The following is a 21,708-nucleotide window of genomic DNA, read 5'->3' as shown; positions in this document are numbered from 1 at the left end:
CTGCCTGCCGATACGCTTAGTCGCTTTAGTTAAAATCCGATACGCTTAGATTTATACCGATACGTTAAATTTCCTACCCACAAGTAACTAGATACATAGGAGAGCAAATAACAGATCCATTTACATATTGATTGATATTTGTGTTAAACAAGCGTTCTTTTTTTTTTCCAATGTTTGTGTTGATTCTGTCAAAGTAATATGTCCGCGTGATATGATGTAAACGAACTGTAATCTGTTGGCTATGTCAAGATCACATGTTCAAACCGTCCAATAAAAATATCGAAAGAAAACGTCAGACATCCCGGAATTTTCCGATTCATTATAAGCGATCTCATTGGCTGCCGATGTTGTTCCCCCACCAGACGGACAAAGCCGACTGATTTTAATCACAAAAGTTTGACCTAGTCTATTATCATTATCGCGTCGATCAAAGATTGGTTGACTAAACGTCACCAAACCCACGTGAGCGATGGCGCACAAAACCAGACAACTGTCACGACAACGAAAACATCGTCAATTTTGATCACAGCGACTGGCTCAAAAAGCACTCGCTGGACAGTTTGATCCACATCAGCATGGATGACAGCGAGACGGACTATGAGAGGGCTGCCCAACATTGGGCCAAGCAAAAGCCGAGGAGAATTAATCTGCTTTAAAGGAGTAGAAAACTTAATTAGTTTGGGTTTGTAGAAAGATTATGTACTTATAAACACTCTCACAACGTGAAGTTGTCCAAATGTGTCAAATATAGCATAATTTCAAATAATAATGATAAGCATTTTTGGCAGTGTGATGTCACTGGGATCCATTTAACAAAAGGCGGCTCCGGATTATTCTTTCGTTAAAGGCTCACAGCGACATCACACTGCCAAATATGCTTATTATTCTTCAAAATTATGCTACATTTGACACTTATAAACACATTCATGAAGAGAATTTAAGTACATAATCTTTCTGCAAACTTTAAACGTATGAATTAAGTTCTCTTTTCCTTTAAATATGTTTTAATCTGAATCGAGTCCATTTAATAAAGTGCCAAAATTTAAACTTTATAATATGCAGTCGCCTTACTTTTCTTTTCAGTGTATCTTAGTTATACGTATATTACGGTAATTGCATCTGAAACATTCTAAATCATTACAGTTATAGTAATACAGCAACTTATTTTAAAGGTGGCAGGTCTTAGGTTCAGATCCCTTTGTGATCAACAGGAGGTCATGATGATCGATTCTTTTCGTTGGATTGCAGAAGATGGAACAAACCACTGTTCATATTTTCATGCACATTTTTGTTACAACACTACAACAACAAATCATAGATAATTAAGGGATCCCCATAGATTTTCAATCTATCGTATACCTCAGTAATCTATAACAAAACAGTTTAACCTGCGTGTTGAACTTTAAAGTGAAATTTCAAATCTGTATACATTAATACTATTTAGGCCAGAAATCACTGAAACACTGGTAAAATCGATCCTATAATCATGGATCTAAAACCTCTCAGAGACCCTGAAAATGTACCTGAGAGCATCTATTTTCAAAAAATTTTCCGGGGGGGAATGCCCCCGGACCCCACTAGTTTCACTTTGCACCATTGGCGCTTAATTGTCTGTGTATTATCATGCCAGAATTTAGGGCTTTAATTTTTTTTCTGGGGAAAACACTGCATCAGTTTGGGAAAATGGCATGATCTTTAATTTTATTTTACACCCCCAATTCCAAAAAAGTTGGGACACTGTATAAAATGTAAATAAAAACAAAATGTGAAGATTTGCAAAGCATGGAAACCCTGTTTTTCATTGAAAATAGTACAAAGACAACATATCAAATGATGAAACTGAGAAATTTTGTTTTTTGAAAAATATATGCTCATTTTGAATTTGATGTCAGCAACATGTTTCAGAAAAGTTGGGACGGGGCAACAAAAGACTGAAAAAGTTTTGTAAAGCTAAAAAACAAAACAACTAATCAGGTTAATTGGTAACAGGTCAGTAACATGACTGGATATAAAAAGAGCATCCCAGAGAGACAGAGTCTCTCAGAAGTAAAGATGGGGAGGGGTTCACCGCTCTGTGAAAGACTGTGTGGGCAAACAGTGCAACAATTTAAGAATAATGTTCCTCATTGTAAACTTGCAAAGAATTTGGGGATCACATCATCTGTGGTACATAATATCATTAAAAGATTCAGAGAATCTGGAGAAATCTCTGTATGCAAGAGACAAGACTGAAAACTGAAATTGGATGTCTGTGATCTTCAGGCCCTCAGGAGACACTGCATTAAAAGCAGACACGTGTCTGTAGTGGAAATCACTGTATGGGCTCAGGAACACTTCAGAAAACCATCGTCTGTGAAAACAGTTCATTACTGCATCCACAAATGCAAGTTAAAACCAGATATAAACAATATCCAGAAACACTGCCACCTTCTCTGGGCCCGAGCTCTTTTACGATGGACTGAGGCGAAGTGGAAAATTGTCTCGAGGTCTGACGAATCAACAGTAGAAATGATTTTTGGAACTCATGGACACCACGTCCTCCAGGCTAAAGAGGAGAGAGACCATCTGGCTTGTTATCAGTGCACAGTACAAAAGCCAGCATCTGTGATGGTATGAGGGTGCATTAGTGCACATGACATGGGTAGCCTGTACATCTGGGAAGGCATCAGTAATGCTGAATGATATATACACGTTTCAGAGCAATATGCTGCCATCCAGACAAAATCTTTTTCAGGGAAGGCCTTCCTTCTTTCTGCACATATTAAAACTGCATGGCTCTGTAAGTAAGAGAGTCCGAGTGCTAAACTGGCCTGCCTGTAGTCCAGACCCGTCTCCCATTTAAAACATTTAAAAGCATTATGAACCGCATAATATGACAAATGAGACTCTGAATGGTTGAGCAACTGAAATTGTATATCAGGTAAGAATGGGGCAATATTTCACTTTCAAAAGTACACACTTGGTCTCCTCAGTTTCTAAACATTTGTTGTTAAAAGTAAAGGTGATGCAACACAGTGGTAAACATGCCCCTGTCCCAACATTTTTGAAATGTGTTGCTGGCACCAAATTCAAAATGAACATACTGTGTATAGACTCACTGAGAACTTTATTAGGAACACCTGTACATCTATTCTTTCACGCAATTATCCAATCAGCCAATCATGTTGCAGCAGTGCAATGCTGTTCAGTTTGGATGAGTCTGTGCCCATGATACTTGTTTTTGGCTGACAGGAGTGGAACTTGATGTGGTCTTCTGCTGTTGTATTCCATCCACATTCTGAAATGCTTTTCTGCACACCACGGTTGTAAAGAGTGATTATTTGAGTTTCTATAGACTTCCTGTCAGCTCAAACCATTCTGCTTTTTCCTCCTCTGATCTCTCTCAGAAACAAGGTGTTTCAGCCTGCAGACCCTCCACAAACAGGATGCTTTTGTTTTCTGCACCATTCTGTGGAACTCAAGAGACTGTTGTGTGTGAAATTCCCGGGAGATCAGGTCGTTAATGAAATACGCAAAAAATAAAATTCCATCTGGTACCAACAACCAGGTCATGATTCAAGTCACACTTTTTCTTTATTCTGATGCTCTTGACCTGGACCTGCATGATTGTTTTTCACTGCAGTGCTGCCACAAGATCAGATAACTGCATGAATGCACACATGTACAATATGTGATGGGAAAGGTCAAAAGGAAATAGAGAAATAGGCAGGATGACAAATTAGTAATAAAAACTGAGAGAAAGAGAAATGTTTGCTGATCATGATAGCAATTCAAATTGAGCACAAACATACAGTAAATTCAGATTGTTTGTATCCCATAGGAATTTGAATCACTTGATAGTGCTAACAAATTGAACTAGTTCCACTGACTTAAAAATGTTTTGGTCATGCTTTTTTCTTGTACTTCGACGTCGAAATGCGATTGTAAAGAACCTGTCTCTCGCGACAGGATAAACCCTATGGTTTTGTAGACTTTAAGCATCTTGGCATCAGTTATTTTTGAAAAATGTCTGTCTCAAATATCAAAATCCTTCACTTTCCTTGTGTTTTAAAAATTTTTTCATCAGCCCAAGTTTTATAGGACGAAGAGGCAGCAATAATAATAATAATAGGAGGGTGGCACGGTGGTGTAGTGGTTAGCGCTGTCGCCTCACAGCAAGAAGGTCCGGGTTCGAGCCCCGTGGCCGGCGAGGGCCTTTCTGTGCGGAGTTTGCATGTTCTCCCCGTGTCCGTGTGGGTTTCCTCCGGGTGCTCCGGTTTCCCCCACAGTCCAAAGACATGCAGGTTAGGTTAACTGGTGACTCTAAATTGAGCGTAGGTGTGAATGTGAGTGTGAATGGTTGTCTGTGTCTATGTGTCAGCCCTGTGATGACCTGGCGACTTGTCCAGGGTGTACCCCGCCTTTCGCCCATAGTCAGCTGGGATAGGCTCCAGCTTGCCTGTGACCCTGTAGAACAGGATAAAGCGGCTAGAGATAATGAGATGAGATAATAATAATAATAATAATCTTTGTTTGGTTGAAAGTGCTTTATGCCCCAAACTTTTTCTTTCCTGGAATTATGTGTTTAAAGCACAGCCAGTGTATTTTTATTACAATGACATCCTTTAGTATGACTTCTATTCACAACTGAAACAGTAAGACTTGGTCTATCCGAGCTACATTCCCAGCATGCCTCGTGATTTACATGCCTAGTAGTCATGTCCTCACCATCACGATTACAGGCTCTGCTAGATGAGGTCGACAGAGTCTTCAGGGAATACCAGCTGGAGATCAACACCAAGAAAATAAAGGTGATGGCAGCCACCAGGGAGCCAGAACAACTTAACATTCACTACCGAGGTGTCACATTGGACCAGGTGGAGAAGTTCAGGTACCTGGGTTCCATCATTGAGCAGACAGCAGATTGCAGCCACGAGATCAGGGCTTGGCTTGGAGCAGCAAGTTCCGCCATCCAGTCGCTCACCACTCTGTGGAGGGACCGCGCTATCTAGAAGAACAGCAAGCTGAAATGCCTGAGGACGCTGGTATGGCCTGTGGCATTGTACGGCTGCGAGACGTGGACCCTGAGAGCTGTGGACATCAAGAGACTGATGGCATTCGAGATGGACTGCTACAGACGGGCACTGAGGATCAGCTGGATCAACCACAGAACCAACGAGTCAGTCCTGGAAGAGATGGGCATGGAGCGGCAGTTTGTGGCAACCATCAAAAGGCAGAAGCTACAGTACTCCGGCTACGTCATCAGGGCACAGAACCTCTGCACCCACATCCTCGAGAGCAGAATCGACGGGAAGCGGTCAAGGGGACGACAAAGACACTGCTGGATGGACGACATCAGAGACTGGACGGGGAGACCAGTGGGGGAATGTACGACCGTCGTCAGAGAGAGGAGACGGTGAAGAGCAGTGGTGCACGCTGTGTCCATGGTCCCCGACCCTCAACAATGAGGCTGGGACTAGACAGACAGTCATGTCCAGAAAACAAAAAATAGGCAATTTCAGGGGGGAGAAAAGACTTTTGACAGGAAAATTCTTTGTATAAGCAACACAAAGTCCATCAGTCCAAATTTTTTAGGTAGCAAAATTTGTTGTTTTTCAGCACTTTTTTCTTTTTTTTTCTTTTTTTTTTGCATTATGCAACTGATAACAATGTAGAGAAGGACTATTTGATAAGTTTGTGGAATTGCCTGGAAATCATTTTGCCAGCCTGTTAAATGATTTGATGTGAAAAGAAAAAAAAAAACATGATTTTTTTTTACACACCAGTTGTTTGTTCTTTTTCGATAATCTCATCTCATTATCTCTAGCCGCTTTATCCTGTTCTACAGGGTCACAGGCAAGCTGGAGCCTATCCCAGCTGACTACAGGCGAAAGGCCATAGTCGCCAGGTCATCACAGGGCTGACACATAGACACAAACAACCATTCACACCTACGGTCAATTTAGAGTTACCAGTTAACCTAACCTGCATGTCTTTGGACTGTGGGGGAAACCGGGGCACCCGGAGGAAACCCACGCGGACACGGGGAGAACATGCAAACTCCACACAGAAAGGCCCTCGCCGGCCACGGGGCTCAAACCCAGACCTTCTTGCTGTGAGGCGACAGTGCTAACCACTACACCACCGTGCCGCCCCTTTTTCGATAATAATAATCAATTTAATAATAGATAATAATTAGTTTTAGTATAAATACAGAGGTGATTATAGGAAATCATGCGCGCTGATTGGTCAAGAAATTCAGACTATTTCTCGATAATCACCTCGAGTGACTCAGCAAAATGGCAGCCAATCGTTTCGTCACCATAAGTGACTCAAAATTACAAATGATGAAAGAAAACGCTGTTCCTAAAAGCACTAAAGATGCTATGAAGTTTGGTTTAAAACTATTCAAAGGTAAAGTGGAATTGTGATTTACTTTATCGATTTCAAAACAAAGTATTTTATGTGACTTGGCATAGGTGAGTGACAAGTCTGTGCTGCACCTTTATTACATTTGCATACTGCTTTTGAAGTTTGAAATTATTTTTATATGATTTTTTTAAAATAATCACCTGTGTATTTATACTAAAACAATTATCCACCTCAGGCTCAGTGAATATTGGTGAATAATAACCTCAACTCCGTCTTGGATATTATTCACCGATATTCACTTCACCTTCGGTGAATAATTGTTAAGTAATCCATAATAATCGATTTATGATTGGTGCATCGATCCAATTCTTCAGTGACTATCTAAAAGTAGTCCGCCCACTACACCACTGTGGGCGGCACAGTGGTGTAAGTGGTTAGCACGGTCGCCTCACAGCAATTAGGTTCTGGGTTCAAGCCCAGCGGCTGGTGGTTGCCTTTCTTTGTGTATTCCAAAGACATCTCATCTCATCTCATCATCTCTAGCCGCTTTATCCTGTTCTACAGGGTCGCAGGCAAGCTGGAGCCTATCCCAGCTGACTACGGGCGAGAGGCGGGGTACACCCTGGACAAGTCGCCAGGTCATCACAGGGCTGACACATAGACACAGACAACCATTCACACTCACATTCACACCTACGGTCAATTTAGAGTCACCAGTTAACCTAACCTGCATGTCTTTGGACTGTGGGGGAAACCGGAGCACCCGGAGGAAACCCAGGCAGACACGGGGAGAACATGCAAACTCCACACAGAAAAGCCCTCGTCGGCCACAGGGCTTGAACCCGGCGACAGCGCTAACCACTACACCACCGTGCTGCCCCACTAGTTTATTTTATTTGATCATTTTTACATTTGGCAGATCAGACCCTTCACAGGAATGGACGTTATATTACAGGCATTTAGCAGACGATCTTCCAGAGCGACGTCCAACATACCCAGAGCAGCCTGGGGAGCATTTGGGGGTTTAGGTGCCTTGCTTAAGGCCACTTCACCCAGTCGTGCTGGTCCAGGGAATTGAACCAGCAACCTTTTGGTCTCAAAGCTGCTTCTCTAACCTTACAGCCATGGCTACTGAGCTCAGAAAACAGATCAACGGTTTTGACCTCCTGTTTAGTTGCTGCTACTACCAACAATAGAAGGAGGTCGCTCAATCCCATTTTTATGCTCCTGCACTCATCTCATCTCATCTCATTATCTCTAGCCGCTTTATCCTGTTCTATAGGGTCGCAGGCAAGCTGGAGCCTATCCCAGCTGACTATGGGCGAAAGGCGGGGTACACCCTGGACAAGTCGCCAGGTCATCACAGGGCTGACACATAGACACAGACAACCATTCACACTCACATTCACACCTATGGTCACTTTAGAGCCACCTAACCTGCATGTCTTTGGACTGTGGGGGAAACCGGAGCACCCGGAGGAAACCCACGCGGACACGGGGAGAACATGCAAACTCCACACAGAAAGGCCCTCGCCGGCCACGGGGTTCGAACCCCGGACCTTCTTGCTGTGAGGTGACAGCGCTAACCACTACACCACCGTGCCGCCCGTCCAAAGACATGCGGTTAGGTTAATATGGGACAGCCTTGAGCGAGGCACCTAACTCCCCAGGTGCTGTTAGCATGGCTGCACACTGCTCTGTGTGTGTGTGTGTGTGTGTGTGTGTGTGTGTATGTTCACTGCTTCAGATGGGTTAAATGCAGAGAGGAATTTCACAAGAGTGTGATGAATAAATATTTTCTTCTTAAAAAAAAAGACTGCAACAAAAATTTTTGGAGCTTTTATTTTGAAATCGGCACCCATACCGGAAGTAAATAAAAGCTGAGTAGGAAGTGGTTGGAGGAGTGTGACTAATAACAGCGATAGGGGCGAAAATAAATCGACATTAATTTGTTTATTAACTTGGTATATCTTCGGGAATATATGACTCGTATTTATGTATTTATTTAATTTTTAAATAAACCCATAGCTGTGAAATTCTCTTAACTAATCACCGGTTATTAATTTGCTTCCGTGTTTGTTTACTCTGTTAATTTAACGCGTTGTTATCGCTTTATTAAACCGGTTGCCATGTCAACAGCGGCGCTGGATAAGAGCCTGTCTCGGTAATTCATCCTTTATTTCCAAATCTAATCTAATCTAATCTCCTGCTCAGTGAGTCGTTAGGTGGAGGATTTAAGAGAGTTGCTCGACCTCTTGTGTGTAAACGCAGTTATTAATTAATTCTTCCATAGGCTAGGTTTTGGACTTTTGATTCAAATTTGAGGGGAAAACATTGGAACACTGGCTGTTCCTTTCAGGGGGAAGTAGCTCATGTGTGCTCAAGAAGTGGCTAGAAGTCACCTGATGACATCATGGTCTCATTTGCATAAAGATTAAGGGTGTTTTCACACCTGGTCCCCTTTAAAGGAACCAGACTCGGTCCTCTTTAAGTGGACTAACACTACATTCACACTGCAGGCTGAAGTGACTCAAATCCGATTTTTTCGCCCATATGTGACCTGTATCCGATCTTTTATTGACAATATGAACGACACAGATCCGATTTTTTCAAATCCGACCCAGGGCGTTTGGATATGTGGTCCTAATTCCGATTCCTATCCGATCTTTTCATATGCGACTTCAGTCTGAACCGCCGGGTCGCATTCATCCGACTTACACGTCATCAACAAGCCACAAACGTCACTATTCTGCGCTGAAGTAGGCGGCGGGTCTCTCAAAAAAAGTTACAACAACATGGCGCATGACATCAATGCGACTCCGCACCCACACGTTCCTTTGAACGGAGGTTGCAGTCACTACCCCGCAGAACGCCTGAGCCAAAACCCTTGCCCTCTTCCTTCCCAACCTCCTCCTTAACATCAGGCTATTGTGCATGTTCTGGCTCCATCGCAACAACAACTGCATCATCGCCAGGTACTCCATGCTGGCTACTGTCATACACAGGAAACTTTAGGTTACTTCCATAAACACTGGCCATGCTCACTGCGTGTGACGTCGTCATATTCTGCAATGCGCATGCGGAACACTTTTAGGTCGCTTTTCGTTCATACTGAGGATCACATACAAGTCGCATATATTTGTTAATGTGAACGACCTCACAAAAAAATCGGATTTCACAAAAAAATCGGAATTGAGCATTAAGCCTTGCAGTGTGAACATAGTTCAAGAAGTGGACCAACAGAAAAAGAACTCCATTCTTTTTGTGTTCACACTGTGAATTTATTACAAAGAGGACTGGGTTCTCTTTCTGGTCCAGTTAAGCTTTGATGGGGCCTCAGTCCTCTTTCTGTTCACACCAGGTCCTGTAGAGCCCTCAGACCCCCAGTGCACGGAATTCTGGGTAATTTTCTCTTGAATCAAAATGTCTGCTGCCATGCTTGCCCTGCTGTATTCTTTGATCAAAATAGTGCGGATTAAGGAAAATAAATTTATTTTATATATATATATATATATATATATATATATATATATATATATATATGAGTGATTCCACGCTTATGGGTACTGAAATGGGGACATGAACTTATTTTTAAAAATTCACCTAAAACCATTTCTTTTTTTACCATCAGGTCACAAAACATGTAATCTTTAATGAATGATATGTTAAAAGATAACTTTAATTTTCTGAGATGTAATAAAAACATATTTATATGCCAAAGTCAAGCCTATGAGTTCCAAAATGATGTCTGTTACATTACTTCTGTTACGATTGTCCATCTCGCGTCTGTTACAAATTAATTACAATCTAGCTATATACCATGTTAATCTTATTGAAAGAATGTGTATGTTTATTCTACTACACATGTTTATTAATTATATTTGCTAAAACATCACCTTCCTATGTTTCAAAAAGTAATTCTACATTGTTAAAATTGAGAATATATATGTCCACAACACTTCTGTTACGTTCTGACTTTGGCATATAAATATGTTTTTATTACATCTCAGAAAATTAAAGTTATCTTTTAACATATCATTCATTAAAGATTACATGTTTTGTGACCTGATGGTAAAAAAAAGAAATGGTTTTAGGTGAATTTTTAAAAATAAGTTCATGTCCCCATTTCAGTACCCATAAGCGTGGAATCACTCATATATATTAATTATTGTGGCCGACTCATCAGTCAGTAAGTTCAGAGAACTGTAAAGCGGCTGTGGTAAGTTCCAAAAGGAAGTTGAGTTTCCCTGCTACAGTCACGTGACCAACTACAGCAAACGAAGAAGGTTAAACTACAGTGAAAAAGGCGAAGTGAACCCGGTGCGCTTTTTGTTCACAATGCGCAGATTATGCGAACCATACCGTTGATTTTTAGCGAACCGTACTGAGACCACCTCCTGAGGTGGTCTCAGTTCGGTTCGCTTTAAAGGGGTCTGGGTACGGTTGGAGTGTTCACATATGCGCAAAAATGCTGAGTCATCGATCTGAGTTCGGTTAAATGGCTGAAAGGGACCAAGTGTGAAAACACCCTAAAATGTGTTACATGAAGAAGGAACACATTTTAAGCTTTCTGAAGATCTTATCCTTCTTATTGAAAGAAATAGTCTTTAGTCCTGGCACTACAGATTAACCATTTGCGCGTCTACAAAATTATATAATTTCTACTAAGAAAGTAAACATGAAGCAGTAGTTGGTAGCGATGAGTCAGAAAATAGATGTGAGGAAAACGCTTACGGATGGAAAAGCTTGCTTTTCTTGTTGTAAATATCACCAGAAAGAGTTTAAAAAGAACAAAGAAGTGCACGGGTGGACGAACAGCGATTGGTCATTGAGCAGTGACATCATGATCTCATTTGCATAAAGCTTAAAGTGCATATCGCGGGTAAATTCAGGAGCAAGATCAGTGTAATTCTCCTGTTTTATATTAAACTTTGGTCAAATATCTGTAACATTCTGCATTCTCTGCAATTTTTTTACCTTGCGCAATACCAGAAAAATTCAGTTGAAATCAAGGCATTTGAGGTGAATTGGTCCGCCTCTGAAAAAACTCAGCATTTGGATTTCCCGGGAAACATTGATTTTCGTGACGTCGCGTGCGGGACGCCTCCCTCTGAATCCTACGTCAGCGCTGGTTTGTTTGAGAAAACGACCTGGTGGTTTTCTGCAAATTTCTTCAACGTTATCACGTAATTATTAAAATGGTTAACAGATGTATCGTCGGAGGGTGTAGCAACACCAATCTTGATGGGATTAGTACTCATCGTTTCCCAGTGAGAGAGAAATGGGAGCGCTTGGTCTACACAGGCTGTGCACTGAAACCGTGCAAAGCTCGCACAGCCTGCTGGCGCTTCCGCACATAACGTCACTAGAGATGCACCGATACCACATTTGTGAAAACCGATACGAGTATGAGTACTATCATTTCAGTACTTGCCGATACCGAGTACTACCGATACCGATACTGTTGATGTTATTAAAATATAATTTTTCAAAAATTGCAGCATTTGAATATTTAATAGGCCTACTTTATCTATTTCCCGTGAATGTTGTTTTCTAACTGGAGTGATCATGCACACGGGTTCACATTGACAATCTCCGCTGCTCCAGAAGCGCAGAGTAGCCTTGAGTCCACGTCACACAGCCAGACAGCGCCTCTTCACGGTAGCGCTTATCTTTTGCAACATTGTTACAATAATGTTGCAAAACCTAAGCGCTGCTGCGCTAGGCCTACTAGGCCTACATAACAAGGTTGCAAAAGAAGCGCTACCGTGAAATGAAGAGGCGCTGTCTGCTGGCAGTGTAACGTGGGCTACAAGGCTATCTGCGCTTCTGTGTGCAACCTCTCTCGATTGTCGCGCAACATTCACTCCCAGAAAACTACACTCATTGCAAATAGCCTACACAAAGAATTAAATATTTAGCTGCTGCAATTTCTGAAAAAGGCTGCTATTTATTTGGATTAGATTACAATGTCCAACTTTCAAAGTCAAGAAAGACTTGCACTCTTGCAACATGTAAGACCGATTGTTGATGAAGGGAGGAGAGAGCAGTGAGTTACCACATGCAGCGTGATCATTTCACTCCGCTGGTCACTTACCCCCTCTATCATCGGCCTTCCGCAACATTGCGGTCTTGGTTGACTTAAGGGTTGTTCTGGTGGTGCGCTTAAACTACTCCATTTACATTTAGCAACAAGACAAGGGCGTGAAAGGGAGGAGCAGTGACCATCGCAACATCACAGAGAGCGCACAAGATAACAGTGGCGGCCGGCGACGATGTATTATTTAATTTCCATCGCCAGTAATGCAGACTAAAATATGCCCCCTCCCTCCTTCCTCTCATGTGCATGTGCGCACATCCTGCTGTGTGCTGCAGGAGAGTTGAATGCCTCGAGCACGCTCTTGTTCAGTCGCAGAACTTGTTAGGCAGACGCTGTTGCTGTCCATTCGCAACATCGTGTCCCGTGCTCGTGGAGCTCCATACCTGTAGATGGGACGTCAATTTCCTTGGTCTTAGCGTTGCCCTCAACTGAAACAAGTTGGAAAACTCAATCAGCCATTTCTTAAAGCTCTCTCTCTCACTCTTCACTCTTAAACTCTCCCGGTTGGACTCGTACTTAAAAACTCTGCCGGTTGGATTCACCTATACAAAAATCCGATTTTCATTTGTTTGTTAGTGAGTAGCCTGTCCTACAAAACCCTTACCTAGGCGAATAGCCAACATTAAAAAAGGACAACGTTGGGGATCTTAGCGTAGGCCTATCTGCGTATGGCAGCGAAAGGGAGTGGAGTGTGGAGAGATGTTTAAAATGACAGTGTTGGGGAAAGATGTTTTGACGGCACTGTTTCATGACTACGCAAACACATCTTCGTCATGGAAAAATGGGTTGTTGTCGAACAATTTTTTTTGTCTTCTGACGAAATTAGCCTACGCTCAATGCTTGAGATTTACAATTTTTTTCCTGGGAGAGGCTTTTTTTCGTCGAACGGACGCTGGCAAAAGGCGCTTCACGGAACACTATCGGCGCATGGTATAGCCTATCATATTATGCTCAAGCCTGAGCTCAACAATGCTTCAGTTTTTTTTTCTCTCTCGAATGGAACAAAAAGCGCTGCGGGGAACATTGGTATCGGCGCATGGGATCGGCACTGGTATCGGTTCATGGTATCGGCAACTGTTTGACAAGTACGAGTATGAGTATATTAGTGGAGTATCGGGGCCGATGCCGATGCCAGTATCGGTATCGGTGCATGCTTAAACGTCACGAATCTGGCTCCAGACTCCCTTGGGATTTTTCCAGACGTGTTTTATTTTATTTTTTTCTGCTGTAGACAGATGGCCTTGTGCAAAATTACCCTTCTGGATGAGTGTGTAAAGGGACATACTGTCATATTTAAAAAAAAAAAAACGAATTTGGTCCAGGAAATGCACTTTAAAATGTGTTACATGAAGAAGTTAGAGTTTCTGAAGACACGTAGGGATTATAACTTTCTTCTTCTAGAAAGAAAAAGTCTTTAGTCGTGGCACTACAGATTAACCATTTGCGCGTTTACAAAATTATATCATTTCTACTAAGAAACTAAACATGAAGCAGTAGTTGGTAGCGATGAGTCAGAAAATAGATGTGAGGAAAACGCTTACGGATGGAAAAACTTGCTTTTCTTGTTGTAAATATTACCAGAAAGAGTTAAAAAAAATAAAGAACAAAGAAGTGCACGGGTGGACAAACAGCGGTGATTAGAACAGCGATTGGTCGTTGGGCATTGATCCATAATTCTTCAGTAATGCTTTATCCTGGTCAGGGTGGTGGTGGATCCATGAACACTTTGTGTCAGGAGGATGGGACACCAGTCTATCACACACTGTTTTACACTTTGGGGCAATTTAGACTCACCAATCCACCTAGATACATGTCGGGAGGCGGCAGGATACTGGAGAAACCGGAAGAAACCCACTTGGACACAGGGAGGACATATGAAACTCCTCAGAGACAATAACCCGGGCTCAGAATAAAACCAGGGACCCTGGAGCTGTGAGGTGGCAATGTTACCCACTGCACCACTATCTTGCCCCAATTTTACTTTCATAGCATAGTAACAAACTGTAGTGTTTATGTTCCGTAATGTGTGTAATGTTAAGGTTATACTGAACAATAAAAAAAAAAAAAAAAGGTAAGAAGTCATTTGGGAGCCAAAGAGATGGTGATCTGGGCTGAGTGCACTGACCAAACTGACAGGGGCAAAGACAGGTTTTAATTTGGGCACCATAGCGAGCCAAAAAATTTTTTTTTTACTATTTTCGCGCGTAGCGTGCCGAAAATTTTTGACGTATCATTTTTAGTAATTTTTATAACCAATTATAAATAGATCAAGTAATAAAAATAATAGAAATTACATAATCATGTGCAAGTATAAAGTAGTGCTGTATCTAAAAAGTCCAAAGTTTTCTCCAACATTCTGAATAAATAAAAAAGATAAAAATAGTTCATGAATTTTTTTATATGCATGAAAAATGGGAAACAATATGTAATATCAATCTATTTGCACAAGAGTATGGGCAGCAGAGAACTTTAAAATCTCAAACAGTGAAACAATAATCTAGAACAATCAAAATATCAAAAATATGACATGTATGTATCTGTCTAAATTAAGCTATTGATACATATCGAAAAAGCTAGAATATGTCAATTCAATAATATCAATTAAAATAAAACAAGATATCAATATATAATATAACCACATAAAATAGTTTGTAGTATGTCTTTACGTATTAATAATAGGTCCAGTAGTATAATTAGTATAACAGTCATTCAACAACACAAAGTTATTACTCTTAGAATTATCACAAACCGACAGCCACGTGTTATCATGAATCGTTGAGAATTTCACAACATAAACAAAGGAAGTATATTTTACGACATTCAGACGTCAGAGACAGACCTGCCAACCTGTACGCATCTTGCGTAGCCGCTACGAATTTTTACCTCATTGTACGACTGTACGTTTTCACATTAAAAAGTACGCATATCGTCCGAACTCGCATTTCAGTCAAGTTCTCGCTGAAGTTGATACCGCTGATCTGTGAGAAAATTCAAAGCCAGAATGGAACGCTTTGCCCAATCCCCCCGCCCCTCTTCCAGAGCATGTGGCTCTGCCCTCTTCACCCCCTCCCCTTCCTCCTTCGCATCTCTGACATAGACATATAAACATAGACGCCGCGTAGAATCATACGTCATCCTCGCCGCCATATTGGATGTGGCAAAGTGGAGATTCTTCAGCCGTCTCTGGTATAGCGTCTAGACAGTAGCCGAGAATAAAGATGCCTCATTCATGTGCTGCGTTTAACTGTACCAACAGGTTTACCGTCCAAACGAGATCACATGGGATTACCTTTCACAGGTGAGACTGGAAAAATACTTTTCAATACTGTTCCTTCAGTCTTCAGTTTCCCAGCTCATCTCCACCGGGTAGGTGTAGAGTTATAAGCAGTGAGAATTAGAGAATACAGTGCCACACTATGATGAACGTTTTTGAACGTATGATGAATGTTTTTAACCTTTCTGAATGTGAAGGAATCAGTGATGTATTTTGTTTTGGTATGACGTTAGAACCTGGCCGAACTCAGTTTGGCGCTCATTCAGCTCACTTTATTCAACGAGAGTAGGTCTGTGTGGTGACTCAATAAATAAAACAGTACATTTTTATTTTCATTCACTATTTCCAGTTTTTCCACTATTTCCATCATTTATCATATTCAGTCTTGTAGGTTGGTTATTGTGGCCTCAGGTTTTGGTAGCTTGCTACGGTATGCTGACTGATTAGCTTACCTGAGCTATCTATCGCGTATCTGTCGCTAGTTTGCAGTGTACAGGGTATTTCGCACACTATTTATAACCATCACATTAAAAGTTATATGTGTTGTTTTGATGCCTGTTTGTTTCCCAAATATATACGTGTGTGTCTTAATGGGTGAATAAAAGGCATCGAGTTAAATATTATTGTAGAAAGGGGCTTTATGAAGTTCAGTCCATTTACTTGCGTTGGTTTACGGGGAAGATTTGCCACATCCAATATGGCGGACACTCTGACGTATCCCAGCAACGGGACATCCAGCTCAATGCGGCGTCTATGTTTATATGTCTATGGTCTCTGACTTGAGTGCAGCCAGAGGTGGCTAGAGCGAGTCGGGGATTGTATTAATTTAATGCGTTATTTATTTTGAAAGAGTGGCTCTGGTTTAATTTCATTTCATTTGCACATGTATTTAATGTTTGTTGTGCTTTTCAAAACAGAAGGAAGTTCCCAAGAGCCATCAATAACAGTTTCCCAAAGTCTATCATTAGGAATGTTTTACAAAACTGGACTATGTTCCCAAGGTCAATCAATAAAACTGGATTGAAAGTGTGGTTGTGGTCTGTGGGGACGCATGCGCGCCGGGTTGGGGTGAGGTTGATGCGGGGGGGGGGAACTCATGAAATTGTAAAATTGTACTCATAAAATTTTTTCAAGGTTGGCAGGTATGCAGAGACTCAGACACGGTTTACGGTAACCGCTAGACGCATTTCATGTTCACTTCATGTTATGAAGCGACTGAACAACAAATTGAAATATATATACTAAAAAATGACATTTAATATTAATTTAAAAATATTTTGGGTTCTCCACCCTTATGAAACAGGGTTTTTTTCTTCTAATTTGGGCGATTTTCGTATGGTCTATTTTGGGCCTTTTGACAAGCCCGTAATTTGGGCGCCGTTATACGGTATGTAATTGGGACTGTATTTGCCCTTGACTGCAAAGACAAATTGTAAGGAGCGACTTTACGAAATAGGTTTCTTCTCCCCCCCCCCATCTCGTCAAAGGAGCAGTAACGTGTCCAAACTGGAGCGACTGAACTGCCGAGTGGTGAAGCTGCTGACGGCGGCGGTGCAGGAGGTGCTGGAGGTAGTGAAGGAAACGGTGTTGGAATATCAGGAGAAAACGGCTCGGACGCAGAGGGAGAACGAGAGACTGCGGTTGAAATTACAGGACGCCCTGAAGAAACTGGAGGAAGAGAGAGAAAGTGAGTGTGGTGCTCTCATGAGAGAAAGCCAGACGCTTGTCCTTTTGATTTTTCTTGCTTGATGTGTGAAAAAATGAATAATGGGTCGCTTTGCTGTTTTTTTTTCTCCCCCCCCCTTTATAGTGTCGAGGCTGGCATCCATGTCCTTGTCCATCAACCGCCCAGGCGCTGAGTCTCAGCAAATGCCTGAAACTCAACATGCCTCTTGTTTGAAACAGGATTCGGTTGTTAAAGCAGATACTGAGCCAGAGGCGGTGTGTGACCTACAAGTTGCACTTACGCTACCTGATAGAAGTACATCAAGAACCGAGCAGGTCAACACCTCAGATTTGAAACACACCATTAAGGAAACGGAACATGGGACTTGCGTTTCTGACACCTCATCATGCGTAGACATTAAAACCGAACCTGTTGTGTCTGAATATTCACAACAACAACAACAACAACAACAGACCCCTCAAGTTATGGTTACCATGGGTGAGGACCTGAGAGACCAGACAACCAGACAGGACGACATCAGCTCGAGTGTGTACGTCCATTCGAACCTCGGTACACTCGGAAGGTGTGTAGGCAACAGTTGGAGTACAGTGTCTTCCCTGCAAAGACTCGAAAGACAGCATCACAGTCCGCGAGACGAGGAGCATCACATGTGTCAGGTTTGCGGGAAGACCTTCAGTCGTGTCGGGAACCTTCGGATCCATCAGAGGTGTCACACCGGCGAGAAACCGTATCGCTGCCTGGTGTGCGGCCGCTGCTTTAGCCAAGCAGGAGACCTGAAGAAGCATAAAAGGGTCCACACTGGAGAGAAGCCCTACTGCTGCGTCCAGTGCGGCAAGAGCTTCAGCAGAGGGGAGAACCTCAAGCGGCATCAGAAGATCCACATAGGAGACAGGTTGCGGCATCAGAACTTGTGGAAAGATTCTCATGGATTAGACGTTTGACTTTTTACATTTGGAATTCACTAGAGTAAATGACATGACCAGGACTAACACGAGGTCTGGAGGAAGTGCTAGTACTCATGTGCTGGTCACAAAGTCACCCAACCATCAAGCAGGCAATTTTTTTTTTAAATTGTCATTGTTGATAAAATTGCTGTGATATAAGAGGAGTAAAACACATTGGGACAAGCTATTATAGAAAAATAATCAAATGGGGTATTAATGGTAACATCGCTTCATCACAAGTCCAGGGTTGATAATTTTCCTCATGAGATGCCATTTTGGAACAAAGTGGACTGCACTGTGGTAGCATCCTTGGGTTGGTGAAAGGCGTTCTATAGATTAAACATTGTTGTTCTCATTGTGATTATTTCCAACTGGGGGAGGAGCCTGTTTTTTTACACACCAGAAAAATGTAACCAGAACCTGAAAAGAATAAAGTAGTGAGTTTGACTGTATGACAATCTCAGTTTTTCGAAGAAGTCTTTTGAAATGATCTAATTAATAATAACACCGTTAAATACGGAAGCCGAGAGAGGCCCTTCATATAATCCTTTTTTTATTCAATTTGTTATCCCGAGATAACGACATAATTAATTCAGGATCTCGAGAAAACAACACAACTAATTCGAGATCTCGAGAAAACAAAACCATTATTCCGAGATAACGAAATAATGAATTCAGGATCTCGAGAAAACAACTAATTCGAGATCTCGAGAAAACAAAACCGTTATTTCATGATCTCGAGTAAACAGCTGAGAAATGGTTCATTCAGGTGCGCCAAGAGACTTGTGATATGCTGACTTTGGGGCTATTTCTCATTCTGTATAGCCACAACTTTGGTCATTAGAATGTCTGGAATAATCGATCACCTAATAAAGCAGTATTTTGATCAGGGGTTGACACAGGGAGAGATTGCATTAAGTCTTTTAATAAGGGATAATTTCAAAATTAGTCTGCGGCACCTCCGCAGAAGACTGGCCCGGCTTCGTCTCTACCGACGGAGATACAGTGATCCAGCTGAGGTCATGAAATAATTTTGTTTTCTTGAGATCTCGAATTAGTTGTGTTGTTTTCTCGAGATCCTGAATTAATTATGTCGTTATCTCGGGATAACAAGGTGAATAAAAAAAGATTATATGAAGGGCCTCTCGCGGCTTCCGTAGTTAAACATTAAAATCTGCACCTTTAACACACATTATACAGCCACATATAGACAGTGTGGACTTGCACCTTCTTATTAAATGGCAATGGAAATGCTTGTGTGATTATATATATATTTTCTTTCCTATTTTGAGAGAATGAATGAGTGGATGAAGACTGCTTATGTAAACCTAGTAGTGATTATGGAATTTTATTGAATTATCAGGGCTTTGTTTAAATAAATGATTTTCCAAATAAATTAGTCTTTTCTTGAGGGTTTTTTTTTTTTTTTTTGGGGGGGGGGGGGGGGGGGGGTGTTAGTCAACCTCGGGGCACATTTTAAAAGAAGAGTGTGAAAGCCCTCTGACTAATCTAATTGCAGAAATCTTAAACACATTATTTTGTTTTATAATTAGTAGTGCTGAGTTCATACGAGGCCATCTTTAATAAAGTGTCTCTTGGAGCTTCATCAAAATTTAAGTGTACCAGGCGATGCCAATGTTGATAAATGTTCTAATAAAGCATTCGACAGGTTGTTAAACTCTTAGGTGTCGGTTTCAAACCTGATATTGAAAAGGAGGAAAGTGTAAAGTTGCACCAGCTGATGATTTGACAATCTTCCTGTTGATTTGTGAAAGAGGGTAAGTTTCCTCGCTTTTTTTTTTGAAGACTTTACATAATAAGAAGTCAGTTTCTCAAACCCTTTATAAACGTGTAACACGCAACATTCTGAGCTGGACAAAGTTCATTTCCATGAGCAATCTCATGGTGCTGATAAGAGGCTTGATAAAAGCTGATGCTCCCCTTCCTGGAACAGATGTTCTATACAGTGAACATAAATCAGCTACACACCTCCGTTAAAATTGCAGGTTTTCTGATTTCATGTCAGATCTTTTTCCGCCTTTATTGTGATATAGCAACCAACAATACTCAAGTGAAAAACAAATAGAAATGGAAAAAAGAACAACATTAGAATAATTTCATTTTATAAAAGGGCATGTGACATTTAAACTTCTGTTTGAAGGCAATTATCATACACCTGTGATCCACATCAGTGAAATAATGCTGATGAATGGCAAATAAAGGTCAGCTGTTTCTGCAAAATGTTCTTGACATCTTGGTTTCTTCCAAAGCACTCACTGTCGAAAGGTATTAATCAGGACAGAGATACAAAGAATTTTCAAAACATCAGATGTACCATGAAGGCCACGGTGGAGAAAATGAGGCATTACGGTGATGTTGCCAAGGAGAAACCTTATCAAAGAGGCTGCCAAGAGACCTACAGCATCGTTAAAGGAGCTATAGAGGATGTGCAGTCACGTGACCCGTCCGTGTTTACTCCGCCATATTGGACGGCTTCAGGATTGTTTACCTTGCGCGAGCGTAATGGATCCAGGCAGTAATCCCCAAGAAAATTCGGAAAATACCCCATCTACATCGCGCGATAACTTGTCTAAGTTTGTTCAGCATCTTGAAGGTGACTGACGTGAGACAGCGTTACGTGGAAAAGTGTTCCAGGTTGGGGATTGCAGATCCATACAACTTGCCGCAATCCTTGTTCAGGGAAATTCGGAGCTGCAGTGCCGGCGATTTGCCCGATCTGGCCTACCACGACATTTACAATTTTCTTGTTAATCGTGAATCGTGTTACACTGGCAAAGCCCTCAAAGCTTACAAGAGCCTGGAAGCTTATAAATATTTTGTTGCGGGATGGGTATCCCAACTATACCTCTGGAAGGTTCCGAAGAAGAATGTCTACTTGATAACCTCACGGGTAAGTGACATTAAGACGTTTATCATAAAGAGACTATGCAGGACGTTTTATCGTAAGAATGTTCAAAATCTAAACTCAGTTCCAGATAATGACAGGGTTGTAAATATGTATGTTTTTGTCTGAAAAAAAAAAAATCACAAATCACCGCTATCTTTATCTGTGCAGAATTATTATTCAATATCGTAGAATTATTATTCGATAACGTTAGAGATCAAGCGGACTAACGGCCACAAACACTGTACTGTCTAGTTTCTAAGTATGCAGTTATCATTCAATCCGAAAATCAACTTAACAGATGTACTAGGAGTATTGAATTAGAAGATTACACCTACCTGATATGAAGTGTTCACTACAAATTCGGTTGGTAGAACTGGGGTTCCAGTTTTCTCTTCGCACAGCGGACACCCATTTTGCACGTCTCTCCTCGTCTGCAGGGAATCT

General features: G+C 41.5%; 1 protein-coding gene across 2 annotated transcripts; it reads left to right on the top strand.

Annotated features, from left to right (window-relative positions):
- The first annotated feature begins 8,233 nt into the window (after positions 1-8,233).
- LOC132898122 (zinc finger protein 324A-like) lies at positions 8,234-18,808 on the top strand. Of its 2 annotated transcripts, none has more exons than XM_060939523.1 (3): positions 8,234-8,515; positions 17,213-17,412; positions 17,536-18,808. In XM_060939523.1, exons 1-3 carry the CDS (start codon positions 8,481-8,483, stop codon positions 18,351-18,353), a joined length of 1,053 nt encoding a protein of 350 aa, XP_060795506.1. In that variant the 5' UTR covers positions 8,234-8,480; the 3' UTR covers positions 18,354-18,808. The 2 variants fall into 2 exon arrangements, with proteins under 2 accessions (XP_060795506.1, XP_060795505.1); XM_060939522.1 differs by lacking the exon at positions 8,234-8,515 and adding an exon at positions 15,093-15,749.
- The last annotated feature ends 2,900 nt before the right edge of the window (positions 18,809-21,708 follow it).

This window comes from Neoarius graeffei, chromosome 14 (assembly GCF_027579695.1).
Source record: "Neoarius graeffei isolate fNeoGra1 chromosome 14, fNeoGra1.pri, whole genome shotgun sequence".
In the NCBI taxonomy this organism is placed as follows: domain Eukaryota; kingdom Metazoa; phylum Chordata; class Actinopteri; order Siluriformes; family Ariidae; genus Neoarius; species Neoarius graeffei.
Note: the sequence above shows the minus strand (reverse complement) of the source record. Positions and strands in the feature narration are given on the sequence as shown.